At 36.8% G+C, this 20,621-nt stretch overlaps 1 protein-coding gene across 3 annotated transcripts in view; it reads right to left on the bottom strand.

The window, feature by feature from the left end:
• Ros1 (ROS proto-oncogene 1, receptor tyrosine kinase) overlaps positions 1-20,621 on the bottom strand; it is a 129,584-nt gene that overhangs the window by 98,925 nt on the left and 10,038 nt on the right. For 2 of the 3 annotated variants that reach the window (XM_077801670.1, XM_026394086.2), the window contains exons 4-9: positions 19,228-19,254; positions 13,266-13,326; positions 9,676-9,824; positions 8,488-8,626; positions 1,657-1,858; positions 943-1,019 (exon numbers count right to left, since the gene is read on the bottom strand). In XM_077801670.1, the coding sequence (XP_077657796.1) occupies positions 943-1,019; positions 1,657-1,858; positions 8,488-8,626; positions 9,676-9,824; positions 13,266-13,326; positions 19,228-19,254 (655 nt within the window). The remainder of the gene's footprint in view (positions 1-942; positions 1,020-1,656; positions 1,859-8,487; positions 8,627-9,675; positions 9,825-13,265; positions 13,327-19,227; positions 19,255-20,621) is intronic. The other variant, XM_026394085.2, reaches the window with a different exon arrangement.

Raw genomic sequence — 20,621 nt, 5'->3', positions numbered from 1 at the left:
AACACTTTTAGGCCAATTAATGATGTATTGCAATAATCACATAACAACCTTAACACAGATCTATATTTAACATGCCCTTTGGACATGCTTCTTGCATAACAAAAATACCTCTCCTTTCCTAGAGTCTAGGAACAGCCAAAAAAAACTAAAGGCTGGTGATAGATGACATTCAATACCCTCTGGCATAGGCATGTGCAGATGAGGGTAAGGGGCAGTCAAGTCAACAAATGGAGTTCTGGTGAAAACAGCAGACTCCTAGAATTATAAGTCCTAGACTGTTGTTCCAAACCCTTTTACTAATACTGGCCCCAAATGTCTAATGCTTCTTAGAAAGCATTTTCATTTATTATTTTGCTCATATAGGCATAATACAGTAAGAATTTAACCACTCAGGGCCATGGTTAAAATATTAAAGCCAAAAAGCTATCCTTTTATTTTGTTGCTGCAAAACAATAGAAAAGATGATTTGGTAGATTAAATATTCAAAATGGCAAAATATAAATTATCAAACTCCAGATATAATTAAAAACTTATGGAGACTGCAGAAATAAGATGTCTGATAGGACTCCAATAACAGCACATAATGTAGGGAGTAAGGAAATAAGGCTATATGCATCCCTTAGGTGTATAAAAATAACTCACAATCCTTGTGATTTCAATTGAAACTAAGCATTTGAGACTTTTTTTTATTCTTAAAATTTTAAATTCTGTTTTTTAAGTTCTTAACTTCTAACATGAAAACTTCCAATTTAACCACTTAATTCTATTTGTCAAGTACTTAACCACTTAAAATCAAAAGTTTAAAGTACCCAAAATTGACATACATTTGGGCAGAAGAGGAGGCATCTTGAGGTCTACCAGATGACTCAATACCACTGAATTCTGAACCTACCTTTGTCACCTTTCACTTCTATGTAACAAAAGTGCGACCCTGGGCCATACCTGCTAGGGATGATGTGGTAATACTAGATTCTGCTTCTGGCCCTTCACCAACTTCATTTACTGCTGCAATAGAAAACCTATTCCAAAAACAATTTGGAGAGATGTGTTTCACATGGCATGGTGTGAACATGAGATAAAAATAGAAGAAGCAATAACATTTCTATTTAAAGGACTGTGTGGCAATGCATATATCTAGTTACTTAGTGTCACTGCTCAGCACTAAAATGACCATCAATCACATCCTTGTTTGCATTTCCCACAGAAGAGTTCAGGGTCATTGAGGTCAAAGCTGAACTCTACTATCTGCATAACCCCCATTCCTCCTCTAATTTAAAGATCCCTTAGTAAATACCACAGAAGCTAACAATGACAAAATAATCCCCAATGGTAAATGAAAATACATTACCGGAATTTTTCCTCCTTACTTTGTTCATGTTGGATCTAATGAAGAAATGTCATTTGTGGTATTTATGATGTTTTTATTAGCTTAAACTTATATGGATCCTCTAAATAAAATAGAAGCACTTGAAAATATTTTTGCTGAGGATTATGTGATCGTATAAGCATAGAAGTTCCAAGACTGGAACCCAACAGCATGGAGTCAGTGACACTTCTCAAAATATATTTAAACTATGTTAGTTATTTTAAAAAAATAATTATGCTTGCAGCCATGTTGCCTACATTTTCCCTTGCATCAGTCCACTGAAGTCTTACCTGTAGGTGGTATTTGGTAAAGTAGAGTAAAACTGGAAACTGGTTCTCTGTGTTCCTGAATCTAGTTTTTGGTTTTTGCTGATCAACCTTAAGTTATAACCCAAAATAGGTCCACCTGGGAATTGGGGTGGAACCCAGCTGACTTCCACAGTATCCGGACTTGAACTTTCAATATTCTTAATGAATGGAGCAGTTTCAGGAACTAGAAGAAATAATGACATAATGAAAAATGGAAATGTACAGGATTTATGATCTTAAAATAGTACAGGAAAAAAAATCTCAGTTTTTGAAAAGTTAACAGAATTTTTTTATGGTACTGAAGATAGAACCCAGGAGCTCTCTACCAATGTGGTACAAGCCCTTTTTACTCTTTCTTCTAAAATAGTGTCTCACTGAATCACCTCGGCTGGCCTTGAACTTGCAATCCTCCCACTTCAGCCTCCTGAGTCACTGGAATTACAGGCATGCACCAGAAGGCCCAGCCAGAAATAAAATATTTTGGCAAATACTCAAAATATGTGATAGAATATGGTAAGAAACCATGATCTGCAACTCTGGATCACTAAATCACACCAATTAAATATTAATGTTTACCAAAAGACTCCTTCAAATGTTATTTTCTTCACTTCTAATGTATGACATAAAATTAAATTTTAAAGTATACAAATAGAATAAATATTCTAGCAAAAGGGTTGTCAAAACTCTCTAGAGACCTAAAGGTATTGAATCCAGGATGGAACCAAGTTAAGAAGGAGAAGAGAACCTGAACAAACTAGAGTCAATGATTAACATGAATTGAAAAAAAAAAAAAAAAAGGTCCTGGGATCTTTCACTCCTGTTGCTGTAGTCACACTGGTTTCAGCTGAAGATGTGGATTCAGATAGGCCAGAATTGGACCAGTCTACTTCACTCTTGTGGCCATCAGCTCTGGTGATCCAGACAATACCTTCCTAATCCCCTCAAAATCCCTGAGAAACCAGGTGACTTGGCCACACAGTGCCCCCACCCTTGCCAAGAATAAATGCACGAATTAGATGATTAAACATTCATTCACAAATATCTTCATAACACTCTGTGACTCTATGTATTCATTCACATTTGTGAACAGGAAAGAAGGAATCATCTCCCACTGAATTAGAATCAAACTGTCAAAAAGAAACCCATTAGGGTCATTATGCCCAGATATGATCTGCTCCACTTCAGGCAAGTTAAATGCCACCAACATGGCATGATGTGTAATAGTTCAAATGCCTCCACAACAAATCCCCCCAAAAAGGGTGGCATTCCTTGTCTAACCACCATCCTCTTAGTTAAGGAATTGTCTCCTAAAATGCCCCAGTTAAAGGCAAACACAATCTAAAAATCATAGCTGTAAGAGAAAAGGACTAGAAGACAATGAACTCAGAACAGATAAGTTTCTAAGTTTTGATGTGGCTAGAAAAGTGAGGGAGAATCTTAAACATGAGATGCTCTGCATGGAAAAGATCCACACCAGGTGTGGAAGACTTGGAGGGAACATGGGTTATCGTTTCCAAAAGAAAGGCCGAGAAATGGAAAGCGAAATTGGTCTTCTTCATTTCTTTAGCTTGACCAGCCATGAGTCCTGAACCATGGTAACTCTCCAACTCTAGAAAATGTTTCAGCAATGTTGGAGTACATGAGGCATTGCTTGGAGCAGGGAAGAATCCACGTATTACATTCTGATCTGGAACTTTACAAACATGGCCCTAGACCAATGTCTAATGTTCTAAGCAGAGATGGTCAGAGAATAATCAGCACAGCAGCCACACAAACCCTGAGACTTAATAAGCAAGAACAGGGCTCTCATCAGGGAAGGCAGGGATGCCCCAACCAATTTCATCAGCTGCCCAGCTCTGCTGAAATCCAAGACCAAGCTCCACTTGAGGCTCTCTGGACACAGTCATATCTCTGGGACTGAGAGGCAGGGTGCCCATGCATCCTGAAACAAGTCTTCCTGAGCTGCCTCAGCTAACTCTAATGTATCAAACAAGTCTCCCTAAGTGTGTGCCCTAGCGTCGCTCACTGCAGGGCTTCAAGGCTGAAATCCCTTCCCTGGTAGAGAAGTCAGATCTTCAAAAAAAGAAATAAAAAAATACACCCATATACATTCTGTTTCTTTAAACTTGTCTTTGATGAAATGTTAAAAATATTAGAATAGCCTCCCAGTTGGTCTAACTTTCCAATCCCCCTTATCCCCTCAATTCATTCTATGTAGTTGCCAAAATTCTTTTTTTAAAGACCGTATAAAGCAATTACTCCTCTGCTTTAAAGCCTTCCATAACCCCCAACTGCTTTCTAAATAAAGCTTTCCATTCAATGTTTTTGGAATCTGGACTTGGTCTCTTTCCCACTGTTATTCTGTTTCTCTTCCTGTATCCTATGGTTCAAGCAGATGGAATACTCACTTTTCCCCCCAATGCCTTAGAATTCAATCTCTATAACTCTACTCATATAGTCAGCTGGGTCTCACCTAATGTTCAAATCAACAAATGAAAACCTCTTCCAGAAAAATTTCTTTGATATTTTGTTCTAGAAATATCTCCCTCCTCTGAACTTCTACAGGAATTTGTCAGTGCTTCTGATTAAAATTATTTTTATTAAGAGTTATTTTATTTCAGGGTCATTTAAGCATGTGCTTGATCTCCCCTGTAAGAGAGTAAGCTACAGAATAAGATCAGAATAAGATTAATTAAAGACAGAATAAGATCTATGCACATATAAATACCCCATAAATATATTTTAAATGTGACAACAGCAGCATTTATTTAGAACTAGTTGGGGCTGGGGTTGTGGCTCAGCGGTAGAGTGCTTGCCTTGCATGTGTGAGGCACTGGGTTCCACCCTCAGCAACACATAAATAAATAAATGAAGGTATTGTGTTATGTACAACTAAAAAAAGAAATTTAAAAAAAGGAACTAGTGTTGCTTTAAGAACATAGGAGCACTCCAAAGAGAACAGTTTAGTTAAACTACATTTTGACAGAGCAATATTCTAAACAAAGTTGGGAAAAATAGTGAAGCTGTAATCAGGCAGAAAAGATAAGTTTGGTTACTTTCCAGAGATAATGAAACTGTGTCATTAATAACCCTCATTTCTGAAACACTTCATCACTTAGCTATGAGACCATGAGCTCCAGAGTTTCTTCCTCCTTACTGGCTTTGGTCTTCCTCTTCTTGACTTTGTTGCCAAATATTGGGATGCTCCAGGATTAACAATTGGCCCTCTCCTCTTTTCAACATATATTTATTCTTAGCCTATAACCTCCAGGCCCATGGTTTGAAATCACATCTATATGTGCATGAAGGATACATTGGTATTTTGGATATCTCTAACCTACCCCCTGAGTTCCAAGTTCATACATTTAATTGCATCTTTGGCACCTCCATTTGAATGTCTGGTAGGCGTCTCAAATTTTACTTGGTCAAAACAGGCATTTGATTTTCCCTAGAAAAGCTGCCCCTGCACCAGTCTTCCCTCCATCTAAGCCACATGGCTCTCAGGCTGCTAAGCATGTATCCGGCCTTCTGATCCAAGCGAGGAAGCAGCCCCAGAGTCATGAAGCAGCAGAGTGGCAACCTTGGTGGGTTGGAACACAGGCAGCAAGTACCACTTGTGCTCATGTGGAACCTGCCAGGCAGGTATGGTGATCCTGAGGCACTGGGAACCAAGGTACACTGACTTGTCACCCTTCGGTGACTAGGCCTGGGCATGGTACCACTCCTGGAGAAGCCCACTCCTTGCACCTCTATAGCCAGGGCCTGCAAACAGATCATCAGGACCTCAACCTCCCCCTTCCTGAGTGTAAAAAATGGAAGTGGGGCAGACCTGAATGAAAGTTGGGATTCAAGAATTGACCCATAGCATTAATAATTTTCCAAACCCGAATTAGCTTAAGTTGAGACCAATAGCAGTGACTCAAGTGCTATATAAACCCCTAGACTAGCACACTCAAGGGGGGAAAAAACTGCTCTTGAGTTCTCTTCCTGTTTCTATTCTTCAACAAATCCTACTCTTACACTAACTCATCCTGGTCTGCGGATTTCATTCTTGGAATTCACAACACAACAACCCTGAAAGAAGGATTTGATGATGAGCTCCTGGGGTCTGCTGCAACCCTGGAGAGAATAGCCCACCATTAAGAGCTGCAACACTTCTCAGCCGCAGAGGCCTGCACCTTACTCAGACCCCACCTTGGAGCAGAAGAGAGAAACTCTAGTCTCACCTGCTGGGAGAAGCAGGGAATTAAGTTACATCTCAAAACTTCATCAGTAGTTTCAAAGTTTCATCAGTACATGGCAACACCCAGGTGTTCAGAAAAACTCTAAGTTATGGAGATTGATCCTCCATCCTCCTCGCCAAATCCATTCTTCAACTCCATCAGCTCTATCTTCAAAATATATGGCAAATTTTTCCACCACCTCCATCATGACCACCCTAGTCAGAGCCACCATCATGATTTGCTTGGACTGTTCCCTCCTTCCCTTTGGCCTATCTCCACCCACCAGTCTCCATGCAACTGCCAGAATGAAAATTTTAAAACTTGAATCAATCCTAATCCCCTAGTTTAACACTCTCCAAAGACTTGCTGTCACACTTAGAATAAAAGCTACATTCTTTATGACAGACTATGCGGCCCCATGTGACCAGGCCTCTGACTACCCTGCTGTATCTCATCTCCTTCTCTCCATCTTACCCACTGCCTTCCAGCCTCGTCAGTCATTCCTCAAATAAACTCAGCTCATTGCCAACACTGCTCCTTGGTCCTTGCTCTTCCTTCTTCCTGGGAAACTCGTTCCTGGGTATCTGCATAGCTTCTTGCCTCTTGTTATTTAAAGCCCTGAATAAATGTCATTCCCAGAGAGGCCTTCCCTGACTAGCTTTTCATCCAAACTAGGTCTCCTCCTCAGACATTCTTTATCACTTATCCTATATTATTTTTCTTTTTAGTCCTTATTCCTATGCAAAATTATACTGTATTGGTTATTGAGATATTTCCTTATTCCTCCTGCCATACCTATTTGAATCTTGTGTAAATACTCCTGTCTCTTACCCACACTAGTTCTCCTTACAGAGAAACACGAGTTCCTACTCATTGGTAACAGCCATTGCACCATAATTTTCTGTCAGGTAGAGGTAATAATTCAGAGATTTTTTTTTTCCTTTTTGGTACCAGGGATTGAACTCAGGGGCACTCCACCACTGAGCCACATCTCCAGCCCTATTTTGTATTTATTTAGAGACAGGGTCTCACTGAGTTGCTTAGTGCCTCACTTTTGCTGAAGCTGGCTTTGAACCTGTGATCCTCCTGCGTCAGCCTCCTGAGCTGCTGGGATTACAGGCATGCACCACTACACCCAGCAAGTTCAGAGATCTTGAAAAAATAGTTTGGTTTCTTTATCCTTTCCTGTCTAACAAAATCAACACGAGGCAGCAATTAGTCAGCTTTGCACAGTCAAACTTTCCCTTCTAAAGTCTAAGCTGGGTCTAAGCAGGTTGTTATCAATTCATCCCACTTTTTTTTATGCTAAACTACATCATCCAACTTAGACTTTATCAGAAATAATGATGATATTCCTGCACCCACCCACAGACATATATGCATTATCTTTCATTAGTTCAGAAATCAGGAAGAAGGATGCTACTTATTGAATTCTCTCACAAAGTCAGTAAATACGTTTGCTTGATTACTTCTCTGCCTTCTCCAGTAGCTGGATTGTAAATCCTTCAAGTATTTGGACTTCAGCTTCTTTGGTTCCTAGAACAATAGCTGATATGTAATAGGTATTTGAAGAAAATGAGTAGAATGAATGAAAAGAATACCTGATCTTCCTCTGATGACATTAGAATTATAGTACCCAAATGACCAACTTCTGAGGGGGGGAAAAAACAAGCAAGGAGCTTAATCTTTGCACAGATATAATTGCTACATAGCCCCCCCAAAATACTATAACCTAAGTAACAGAAAGACTAAAAAATATCTCAAGACATGAATATAAAACCAAACACTTCTTAACACCCCATGGGCCACTGTAACAGCCACCTACCAGGTCTGCCTGCTTCTACCTACCCCAGCTGTCCATTCTCCATACTGCCTTTCAAAATGTAAGAGAGGTCACTTCAGATCATATCACTCCTCTGTTCAAAAACCAACAGCCATCTCCTTCCACAGTCTTTACAAAGGTCTCTGAAGCTGACTGATATTCTACCCCTCCAACTCTGTGACCTTATCTGTTATTCCTGCACCTTCTTCACTTTCATCCAGCCATGCTGGGTGCTTGGCTGTCCTTTGAAATAGCCAGGGATGCCCTTGTCCTAAAGCCTCTGTATGGCCATTTCCTGCCTGGATTGCTGTGTATCTAACATGTCTTCTTGACTGACTCCCTGGACTCCTTTGTTCCAATTTAACCCTCCCACCCCCAACTCAATGAGCCTTCTTCTTACCACCTTATTTAATACTGGAACAGCCTCCCCTCTCCCAATCCCACATTTCTAATCCTCTAAAGCACAAACTCTGGTCAAATGTTTATTTTATGATAGCACACAGTACCATGCTATTTTATAATATCTTCATCTTATTTATTGTATATTACAGAAAATATTGCTCTTCTACCAAACTGTTAGTCCTATCAGATCAGGGGTCATTGTTCTGATCGCAAAGTCATTTTGAGCATTACTTGGCACATAGGAACTCAATTGTTGAACAGAATGAACAAAGGAATAGATTTCTTTTATTACTCAAAATAAAAACAAACTAAACCAAAGCTTCAGAATAATGTCCTTATTTCACAAACAATGTGTGCATGTCATACCTCCATAAGGATGTGTCCTGTAACTGGGACTTGGGGGAGAATACAACTGCAGCTGGGCTGTGAAGATCCAAACCACTCGAAAAATATATTCAGTGAAAGGATGCAGGGACTCCACCTCATAAGAGAGCTTGGACACAGCCTAGATCCATGAGAGATCAATAATCAGCATTTATTATATCACCACCATACAATGTGACTCAAAAGAACAGGTTAATTTGTAGAAGTTAGATGGTCTTTTGGATATTGGGGCACCTAGATCCTGCCAGATGGGATAAAACAGAGGGCTGGAGCTTAGAACTGAACTTAGAACCAATCTGCAAATTCACACAGAAATTCTCTTCTGAGAATATAGATTCAATTATTTGGCACTTTCTTCAACAATTTACATAAATATCTATGTATTATTATACTTGGTGTCGTGGAACTATTTTTTTCTGAACTTTCCCATGTTTTTATAAAAAAAAAGACAGTTTTGAATGGTTATGATAGACAGCATTTGTAAATTGAAACAAGTGCCTGTGAAAATCTTTCTCTTGCCCTGATCCTAGATATAGTCATTTAGGAGGCATGGTCTGATAATGACCAATGAAATAATTGCTTATGTGATTCTGGGCTGAAGGAATTTAATATGTGGCCAACATTATATATTCCTCATAAAATAAAGGGTTTACAGAGTAGCCAAAGTTGAAGCTCATCTACTCCAACCACTTATGCTTAAATCTTTTCTAGAATGCATTAGCGCCTATATGTAATCTCCCCTTATTCATGGGGAGACTACATTTCAAGACCACAGAATATACCTGAAACCTCAGAGAGTACCAAACCCCATATACAAACACTGTAATATAAATACTGTGAGAGTTCACCTGGTAACCTAGGTAGCTACTACTAAAGGTATAACAGATGGGTATATGCTGAACAAAGGGATGGCTTACTTCCCAGGGGAACAGAACAGGAATCCATGAAATTTCATCATGCTACTCAAAATGATGTGCAATTTAAAACTTAACAATTCTTTATTTCTGGAATTTTTCATGTATTATTTTTGGAACATCATTGACTGCAGATAACTTAAACTTCATAAATAAAATTTACAGATGGAAGGGGAACTACTATAATTAGATGTAATATGTTGGCACTTGAATAATTTGGGAGTTTTTATTTAGATACAAAGGCAGTTTTGCATACCTCAGTGTAGGTCCAGCTTCCTGGAAGTTGCTCGTATTTCCACTGAATGATGTATTTTACTCCAGAAATGTTAGCAGATTTCCATCGTAATGTCACACTATGGTTTCCAATGGAAGAAGCGAAGGGTGCTGTAGGAAGGTCTGTATTTTCTGGGGAGAAAACAAAGTTTCACTCACCATATATTCCTGTCTATCAAAGCAGAAGAATATAGGAACGTTTAATCCAGTGTTATCAGCATTCTCCTGCTCCAATCACTCACCTGAACAATAAGTGGTACACATTTTCAAGACAGTCTTCCCTTCTTTTAAAAGGCAACTTGGAGTGTTCTGAGACTGTCCAGTTTTCTCTTATTTTACCACTTTCTTAGTAGCAAGAATGGGAGGTACCAAAAGCATGTCATGGCACAGCAGAACCATCTGTTGCCAAGAATATATACCCCAAGGCAGTTTTAAAATTTTATACTATAATTTTGCTGTTACTATGCACCTTGTCAACAAAATTTTTATGTATACAGAGTTACTGCATTTATGGAAAAGGACTCTACATCCCACTGTTTTGGATTATAAAACATTTCATGACTTCTAAACATTTAGACAAATTACAATATGTGGGACATATTTATTGGATGCAACTTGCCAGGCAGTGTACCAGGGGTTAGATTCCTGCATGGCATGTACCACTGGGATGCAATATATATATACACATACACACACACACACATATTTTTTTTAGTTGCCAATGGACTTTTTACTTTATTTATTTATATGTGGTGCTGAGGATTGAACCCAGGGTCTCACACATGCCAGGCAAGTGCTCTACCACTGGGCCACAAACCCAGTCCGGGGATGAAATTCTTTTACTTTACTTTTTTTTTTTTTAATTTATCCAAAATTGTGATGAATTTCCCACTTCAACTTTGTTATAGAAAAAAAAATCACTACTTTGTTTGAGAAAGCCTGGTAGGTTTGGTAAGGAGTTTAAAATTCTTAAATACAAATCCAGAGACTAACAATCTTTCTTTGAAAAAATTATTCTTATCCTTACAGGTAATGGATATAAAACTAATTAAAGTCCATACTCTCCAATCAAAAAAAAATTAAAGACATTTTCATCTGAGGGGCCAGTTCACAAAAAGGTCTAGCATAACCCTTCTCTCCTGCTTCATCTACTTGTGGTTCATTTGGGGGATATGAAAGCTGTATAAGCAAAGCACACTCCTCACCCCCAAGCTGGTAATGGTCAAACACTGAATACCAAGGATTGGCAGGTGCTACAGATATCTTGAAGAGGATTTAAGTAATGGGGTTATCAGCAGACAAAGAAGGAAAACTGGGAAGCATCAGAAATCACAAACAGGGTAGAGGAACCAGAGTTATGTAAGTATAATTTAATTTCACAGCTAAATAGAGACTTAACGTGTCAAAGTTTTGTGATACATACGAAAAATCAGAGGGAAGGAAAGTTTATTCTAAAATACCAAACAAGAGTGATTCAAATGAAAAAGCAAAGCTGGGCTGTTACACACTACTTTCATTAAGTGGAAGTCATAAAAGCATGACTGCAGTCAGAACGGGGTTGTAATTCCTGCTATGTCTCTCACTAGCTTTAGGCCCCCAAGAACGTGTTTAAACATTACTCTTCGATTTTCTCATCTGTTAAATGAGGTTATTTATAGTATTTATTCATCTGAAGACTAAAGGAGCTAGTATTTATAAATTAATGGCAATAGTACCTGGCTCATAAATACTTAATAAAAAATAGCTATTGCTATTTTGATGGATTGTTAGTTATTTTCCCCCAAATGAGAAAGTATCTAAAATTGTGATATGCTAGAGACAAACAGAGTCTTAGATGCATAGTCTTAGGTCATCATAACAAACTAAAGACACAGTCTATAATCTTAAATGCTTTTATTTACATTTGGTACATTTCCTTTGTTAGTCACGCATAGAAATTGATCAACAGCTCATGAGAAATTAAATAAAGCATTGATTATACTTGTATTCTAATGGAATTAGATAATTAAATTGGTAATATAATTTTTGAACGTAAGAAAAAGGTGTAAATCAAAGGTTCCAGCTTTTTCATGTCGGGAATTCTTAGCATCACAGTAATTTTTTTAGACTCTTTGGATCAAATAACTACCTGATAGTTCCATTTATTAAGTAGTATTAACCATAAATGTGTATGTCTAACAGCTTAATAGATGCTTTAAAAATAATACATATATTGAAGGACAAAATCATATATTTATTTCATCCTTCAATAAAAACTACTTCATAATAATACATCTATGTGCCCCTTGGGCACTACACAGCTTCTCAAGTCTTATAATCTGATTAGGTATCTCCATCCTTATTTCCTATTTCATGTTGAGTTTCCTGTGGTACTTGCTTGTTACTCCAGAAATCACCAAAAACCCCAGCATTGCAAAGAGATAACGTCATAGAAAGGACTTCAGTGTGATGTGTTGTTTATGTCATGAACTTTCCCTAATCAACAGATCCATCAGTGTCCAAACAGATGTAGACCATCCTTACATTTCCCTTGTGTCTGAATATACCCTAAGGCTCCTCACAGAGGCCCCTGTGATGCCCCGGGGCATTTCAACATACAGTTTTAAAACCACAAAAATATAAATTTGACCTACAGCTAACTTTCACAACACAGAAGGAAAAACATACTTTAATGTATTCACTGTCTCTCCACAGAAACATTAAAGTGGGGTGTTTTTTTTGTTTGTTTTTGTTTTTGTTTTTTGTTTGGTTTGGTTTGGTGGGACACTAAATGAGGACATCAAGGTGACAACATCCTTTTGATTTCCATCAGCCAAAATGTAAGGAAGAAATCAGTGAAACAAGGGCTTCAACATATGGAAGAGCCAAGCATCCCCCACAATGGAGGGAACTGTCTCTCAGTGGGAGGAGACCCCAGTGACTTTTGCAAAAGATAACTGCTAACATCCAGGCTATGACTTATCAAAGCATTGGCCCTTCAGAAACCAATGGAGATTTAACACATTATGGCAAAGCCACTCACAAACACTCAGCCTACTTTGAAATCAAGCAGAGAGAGATGATGTACACCCAAATTTTCTACTTACTCAAAATCTAACACTGAGAAGTATGGCTTCTATACATTTCACAAATTCCTAGTGCCTTTTAGGGGAGCCATGCACATATTGGGTACTCAACTGAATAACTGTTAGCAGAATAATGTAATGCACATTAAATAAATAATCCTATACTTTTAGATACTAAAACTATGGCATTTTCTAAATCAAATCTGCTCAGAATATACATGGCTCCCTCACTAAGACAGAAGGGACTATGTATACTGATCATGAGGGCAAAATCTGGTCCTAAACATAAGTCATGTGCCACATTTCCCACTATGTCTGGAAGAAGAATCTTGCTAAGTCTCAGAATGTTCTCAACTTTTGAAATAATTTAATTTTCTCTATAAATATATTTTTGATGCTACTAAGATGTAGAAGTCTTGATATTTTAAGAAGCTTTTCACTATACTTTGATAAGAGCAAGTCACGAATTGGTATACATACGAAATAATGGTCAAGTGCATTTTCTTACCCAGTACTTCCTCTTCATATGCACCTTCTGCACTACTGCAACCGACTTCACAGAACTCTCTCTATGGAAGACAGGTAGGACACAATTCAGTACAGCCTTTGTGCTGGTTTTGCTAATAAATTTCGAATTTAAAATCTGAAGACCTGTGTATCTTTATAGCAACTATTTCAACTGTAATAAAGTTCCCTCTTGCTAGTGAAATTAGATCAGTCCTTTTAGACTGTTTTTGAACATATTCCACAGTAAAAATAATAATAATAAATTAAAATTAAAAAATCATTTAACAAAACAACCTAGGATACATATACACACTGAAAAGATTCTTAAAACTAACTTGCTTTCCCCATTTTAGCAGTTTTATTGAGATATTTCACATACCATAAAACTCACCCATTAAGAGCATAGTTTCAGTGGCTTTTAGTGTTATTTACAGAGTTGTGCAATCACTACCACAACATAATTTTAAAACATTTAAATCAACCCCCAAAGAAACCCTATACTTGTAAGTGTTCTTATATATTCAATTCTATTCCATTTTATTCTGTTTCAGTGTTTAATGTGACTCTTGATTTGCTGAATTGATTTTATGACCCTCTAATGGATCCTACCCTACAGTTTGAAAAAGCACTTAGCCTGACAATGCAATTATATGTATGCCACCGTGGTCAAAGTTGTATGAACTAGAAACCTAAAATTCTAGCCTAAAATGATGCTTATAGATTGCCTATTTCTCATGTTGTCCATGTTCTCCTTGGAAAAATTAAAAACTGAAATTTATATAAAAATTTTACAATTGCTGAAGATTTTAATGGATAGCTTAATACCAATGTTAAATCTTAAGATCTACTACATAATGATGATTAACACCTTATCTCATTAATCAAAAACAGAGTATGGATCTGATGAAAGAACCCAAATCTGCAACTTTTAACAGATGCATTAACATTAACTACAGAAAAAAGAAAAAGAACTTGGAGAAAGAGCACACATCATAAAAGCACAATGCAATCATGATCAATCTTCCTGCTTGCCTTGAATTTATAATTATTCCTAGGACAACATGCTATTGTTTCTCATGCTGATAGTGGAAACTGTGGCACACAATATTTACCCTGAAAAGAAGGGCTGTAACTTGTAAATACTAACTTTTCAATGTTTGATTTGTGCACTGAAAGGAAGTGGAGTCTGATAAGCCCAGGTTTGCCTAGTTAAGGATTAATTTAAATACCTTGGTTTGGGCTCAGGATAATTTAACTTAAAAGTTTAGTGTACTTTCACATGCTGTTTGCAAATTTCAGTAAAACACATTCAAAACAATCCATTAACTACAGAAAAGAAACAAACCAAGCAACAACAAAAAGTATTACATAACATGAGGTTTTCTTTTCTAATAAAGAAAACCAAGGAAGAAAAAAAGAGAGAAATTGAAATATAAATTATTTAGAAATATGGCTAATCCTGACAATCAGGGAAAATGGTGGCCCTATTTTTTACAGGGGAAACATATAGTAAATTTTCCATCCATCTGAGAGTTTAAATGTTATCTCAAGAAGAGGCAAAGCTATCAACTAGCCTTCCCTTCCCCCACCTCTCAATTCATGGAGGCAATCCAGCATTAGACTTCAAATGAGACTATCCAGTGTTCTTAAGCTCAAGTTGTCTAGAGAAAATCTGGAGAATTGGATCTAAGCAATTTATAGCATCTGATCTGTAAGCCCCCAGATAGAACATTAATACAGCACACTCCTGGTTTGTGAGCTGCCGTTCCCACTGTTTACTCTGCCTGGGGCCACATCAGTCTGCTGTCTCAATTCCCATTCCCACTTCCATTTTTTCCATAGTATTTGGGTTTCCCTTTTGCTCCACCCTTGGTTTCCCAGGCTGCCAGGTACCTTTTCTAACTTCTGTCACACAGGAAGACACACCCCCAACTCATCATAAGAATTGTAGCATTGTTTCCTAAAGCATTCATTCCTTTAAGAATAGTTAAGTATTGATGTTGATTTTGCATCCAGCTACTTTGCTGAATTCATTCATTTACTTTGCTGAATTCATAATTTGATTTCTTCTTTTCCTACCCATATACCTTTAATTTTTTTCATCTGTTTGATTGCTCTGCCTAGAGTTTCAAGAACTATGTTAAATAGAAGTGGTGAAAAAAGCATTCCTATCTCTCACCATGCACAAAACTCAACTCAAAGTGGATCAAGGACCTAGGAATAAAATCAGAGACATTGCACCAAATGGAATGAAAAAGTAGGCCCAAATCTCCATCATGTCAGATTAGGCCCCAACTTCCTTAATAAGACTCTTATAGTGTGAGAATTAAAACCAAGAATCAATAAATAGGGTGGATTCAAACTAAAAAGCTTCTTCTCAGCAAAAGAAACAATCAGTGAGGTGAATAGATAGACTACATAATAGGAACAAATCTTTACCACAAGCACATCAGATAGAGCACTAATCTCTAGGATATATAAAGCACTCAAAAACCTTAACACCAAAAAAACAAATAACCCAATCAACAAATGGGCCAAGGACCTGAACAGACACTTCTCAGAAAATGATATACAATCAATCAACAAACATATGAAAAAATGTTCAACATCTCTAGCAATTAGAGAAATGCAAATCAAAACTACTCTAAGATTTCATCTCACTCCAGTCAGAATGGCAGCTATTAAGAATACAAACAACTAAAAGTATTGGTGAGGATGTGGGGAAAAAGGCAGACTCATACATTGCTGGTGGGACTGTAAATTGGTGCAATCTGGAAAGCAGTATGGAGATTCCTTGGAAAACTTGGAATGGAACCACCATTTGACCCAGCTATCCCACTCCTCGGTTCATATCCAAAGGAGTTAAAAACAGCACACTACAGGGACACAGTCATAGCAATGTTTATAGCAGCACTATTCACAATAGCTAAAATATGGAGCCAATCTAGATGCCTTTCAGTAGATGAATGGATAGGGAAATTTTGGTATATATACACAATAGAACATTACTCAGCATTAAAAGAGAATAAAATCATGGTATTTGCAGGTAAATGGATGAAACTGGAGAATATAATGCTAAGTGAATCAAGCCAATCCCAAAAAAACTAAAAGCCAAATGTTTTCTTTGATAGAAGATGTTGACTCATAATGGTGATGGCAGGGCATGGAAGGAATGGAGGAATTTTAGATAGTCATCATTACCCTAAGTACATGTATGAAGACACAAATGATGTGGAAATACTTTGTGTACAATCAATGACTTGAACAATTGTGCTCTACATGTGTAATATGAAATGAATTGCATTCTGCCATCATGTATAACAAATTAGAAAAATAAATATTCATATATATATATATATGTGTGTGTGTATATAATATATATTATATATATATATAATATATATATATAAATAGTGAAGTATCTTTTATGTGCTCTGTTTTAGGCCTAAAAATATGTCAGTGCACAAGATAGGTAAGTTCCCTCTGCCTTTGTGGAACTTACATTCTCAGGAAAAGACAGATAATAACCAAGACATATTTTTTAAAAAAAGTGACAAGTTTTTTTTTTAAAGTTAAGAAAATGAAAAATGCTATGAAGAAAAATAAAGCAAGTCAAAATATGGGGCATGGTTAGACAGGTAGGAGGCTTCTTCCATGAGGGTGATCAGGAAGGACTGTGAAGTGACCTTCAAGCCAAGACTTGAGCATGGGAAGGAGTGGGTCTTTCAGAGATCTGCATTGTAAGGACAAAAGCCTCGAGGCAGGAATGTGACTTCTGTGGAAAAGGAAGAGGGAAAAGCCCACTGGCTGGCACAGAGAATAAGACAATAAGGAATCATAAAAAAGTTTTCAGAAACAATAAAATCAACTCTTGACCTTAGCCCAAAGGCTGAGATGCTGTGATAAAATCCAGTCTGTGTTTCAGATTATCAGGGCCAAGCCATCTTACTTGCCATTATCATTTTCCAAGTTGTATTTCCCTAAACTTTTACTTCAAGGATGTTCCTCCAAGAAACATGAATTGCAAAAATTTCAAGCTTCCTAGGTGGAAACATTAGTGATGAAAGAGGATGATTGTCCAAAGCATGAAACACTGAGTTCAAATATATCTATCTGTATTACATGTATGCTTTTCTCTTCAGTCCTACTTTATTTAAATTGTAATATTTTTAAGTGTAAAATATAAAGTATAAACAGATTATATTAGTCATAAAACCAATAGAAAGATTACTATCTGTAAGTACAGACAATTGAGCAGTATAATGATTAACGAGGAACTGGTAACTCAGGCCACACAATCCTGGGCAGCTTTGTTGCCTGAGAGATGTTCTTTCTCCCTGGTTTTCCTCACCCCGGCACAATCTCCTTAGGGACTGTTCTTTGCAAATGATTTTTCTTTAATCACATAAAAGGTCCTCAGGAAGCTTGCTTTTTAAAAACTCAATCAGGAAAGATCTTTAATTGTCTATTTATGGGGCAAATTCCCCACCCATTTTATTTCTTCTTAACCAGCTGCCACCTCTACCCACTCTCAAGGACAATTTGAGAAAATGTTCCAATTAAATATTTCTTATTCTTGTTTTGTCCTCTGTTCAAAGGGAATTTTCTGCTTTACTAGAGATGATAATTTCTACCCCCGCCCCAGGCCGGATATGACGGTCCTCTTCTCTGCTTACCAGGACATTTAAATAGAACATAACAAGGTTTTGAAGTGAGAAATAATACTGCTACTTCTTATCACCTATTGTCAAGTAACCTAACTCTGAGGTGATGGAATCCAGGGCAGATAAGTTTAGCTGAAGAAGACTCAGTAGAAAGAGATCAAAATCCTAAGGTCTCTTAGAAGAGGGGAAAATCAAGTGCAGGAGAGAGGAGCCCAGAGGACAACAGAGACCTGCATGGAAGCCCAAACCAATGTGAAGTCACTCATTATCACAGCAGAGAGAAAAATTGTGTTTCAAAGTGTAGGCAAAGGACTATGTTAAATAATAAATCTGCAATTGCAAGGTTCTCTTTTAATATGGTGAATTTCATGGTAGCACACCCTATGTTTAGGGGAAGAAAACACCATTGGCAGAGATACCTCTGGGCATGCCCTTCCATTCTCCCCTCCCCTGCCAGTCCCAATACCCTTGCCCTTTACCCAGACTCCAGGAATTATACATTTTCAAACCACAGTACAATAATATACAGTTAGCACTCTATATTGGTAAGTTCCACATCTGCAAAATATTTTTCTTAAAAACTTAATCCTGACTAAACTTGTATAACTATTTTTCCTTGTCTTTATTCCCTAAGCAATCTAGTGTAACAGTTATTTACACAGCATTCACATTGTATTAGGTATTGGAAGTAATCTAAAGATGATTTAAACTGTATATAAACTGGTTATGTGAAAATACTATACCATCTGGACTTACGCATCTAAGAATTTTGGAATCTACAAAGTTTCCCAGAACCGCCTCAATCACCTTCAGATACTGATATATATATATATTTTGTGTGTTTTATGTATATTATGTACATATATTATGTACATAATATATTATATATTATAATATATAATGTAATATATATTATGTTTTATGTATATTATGTACATATATTATGTACATACATGAAACACAACAAATGTTTGTTGTGGTATATATAATATATATGTACTATATATTTTATATATATACTCTGACATAGCATACATATAGAATATATAGAATAGTGTATATACATATTCATATATATGAATGTACATATACACATATATATTCACACATATATACAGTATTATATATGTACATGTATACACAAAACACAACAAATATTTGTTCCCCAAAATAGAATTATACCTTCATTTTTATACCCACAGTAATAACACTTCCAATAAGATTAATAGCTGTTTAAAGACTGGAGATAAAAACATGAGGTTTGATGACATCTTTTTTCATATGTTATTGTCAACTCACCTCACAAACGGTGGCATAGGTATCATTCTGCATAGAAAACAAATGAAAGAAAAAGTACTTAAAATTCTTAAAGTTGTAAATAATTTTAATGATGCTTAGCTGTACATTTCTTCCAAATTAATTTCTTGTCCCACCATTAATAACCAACAAAAACCAAAAAGGATCCCAGAGCTGGACCTTCTGTCCAGGCAGGTCATTGTATGCATGGCTCTAAAAATCATGTTATTTGCATAATTAGTAAAAATGGAAGAGTATGATGTCTGCAAGAAAATCTCAGTCAACTAAGAGAGAATCTGTGAACAAATTAGTGTCTACAGAGGTCTAAGGGGAACAAACTGAAATGAAAATCATCACCCATAGCTCTGGATAGCAAAGGCCAGCAAGTTCTTATACTCAGACTGACTGCTTCATCAATAACTCTGCTTTTTGAATTGTTGCCTGGCAACAAATGGTACTTCCCATTCATTCATTTGGCAAGTATTGATGATGGAACAGCTACTTCGTAGTAGTGAGTTCAAAGAATACAGTCTGAAAACTGTCCTCCCCTGATCAAGCTTATATACTGGATAAAAAATATTAAACATACACCTAGACAAATAATTACATAAGTTGCAATTTGTGAGAAGTGTATGGCAGTTACCAAGTCCAGAGGACAAATGCTCCTCTTTTTAATCACTTCCACTATATGAGGCCCACAGCTACAAATATGGGGATGGGCAAAATAATTCCTGTAACAGAAGTCTTCAAGGACACACTAAATATATATATAAAGAGTTTAGTGTCCTTATTTAAACTTTGCTGCCATAATCTACTCATTAATATAAAATTAGTATTACCCAACATTATTATGATTCATACTGATTTAACCTCTGACATGAACACCTAAACAAATGACAAAATTCCTATCCATGATATCAGAATACTTATAATGTGTCAGTAACCATCCTTAGAAGAAAGATTGTATTATTATCCTAATCTACCTGTGAGAAAAAATAAAGAATGAAGGGGTTAAGTGCCTTAATTAAGTTACACACTAAATGACAAATCCAAGTCAAATGAAAAATAAAGTCTCTGAGATCAATTTCTTAAATGAAGTGGAGTGTTTGTTACCTCTGGATTAGATTGCTAGGCTACCATGTTTTCTACAAAGAAATTTTGAACATGATCTAGTGCCTTCCTATCCAAAATGTGGTTTGGGGATCACTAGTGTCTCATCACCTAGAAACTTGTTACAAGTGCAGAATCTCAGGCCCCACCCCGATCTACTGAATCAGAATCTACCTTTTAGTATACTGTATACTAAATACCTTTTAGTATTCCAGTATACTGGAATCTTGAACATTAAACTTTGAGAAGCACAGGGATAGAAAATTTAATAAATACCTAACATTCTA

The sequence above is a fragment of the Urocitellus parryii genome, chromosome 8 (genome assembly GCF_045843805.1).
Source record: "Urocitellus parryii isolate mUroPar1 chromosome 8, mUroPar1.hap1, whole genome shotgun sequence".
Lineage (NCBI taxonomy): Eukaryota > Metazoa > Chordata > Mammalia > Rodentia > Sciuridae > Urocitellus > Urocitellus parryii.
The sequence above is the reverse complement of the archived record's forward strand: the minus strand, read 5'-3'. Positions and strand labels throughout refer to the sequence as shown.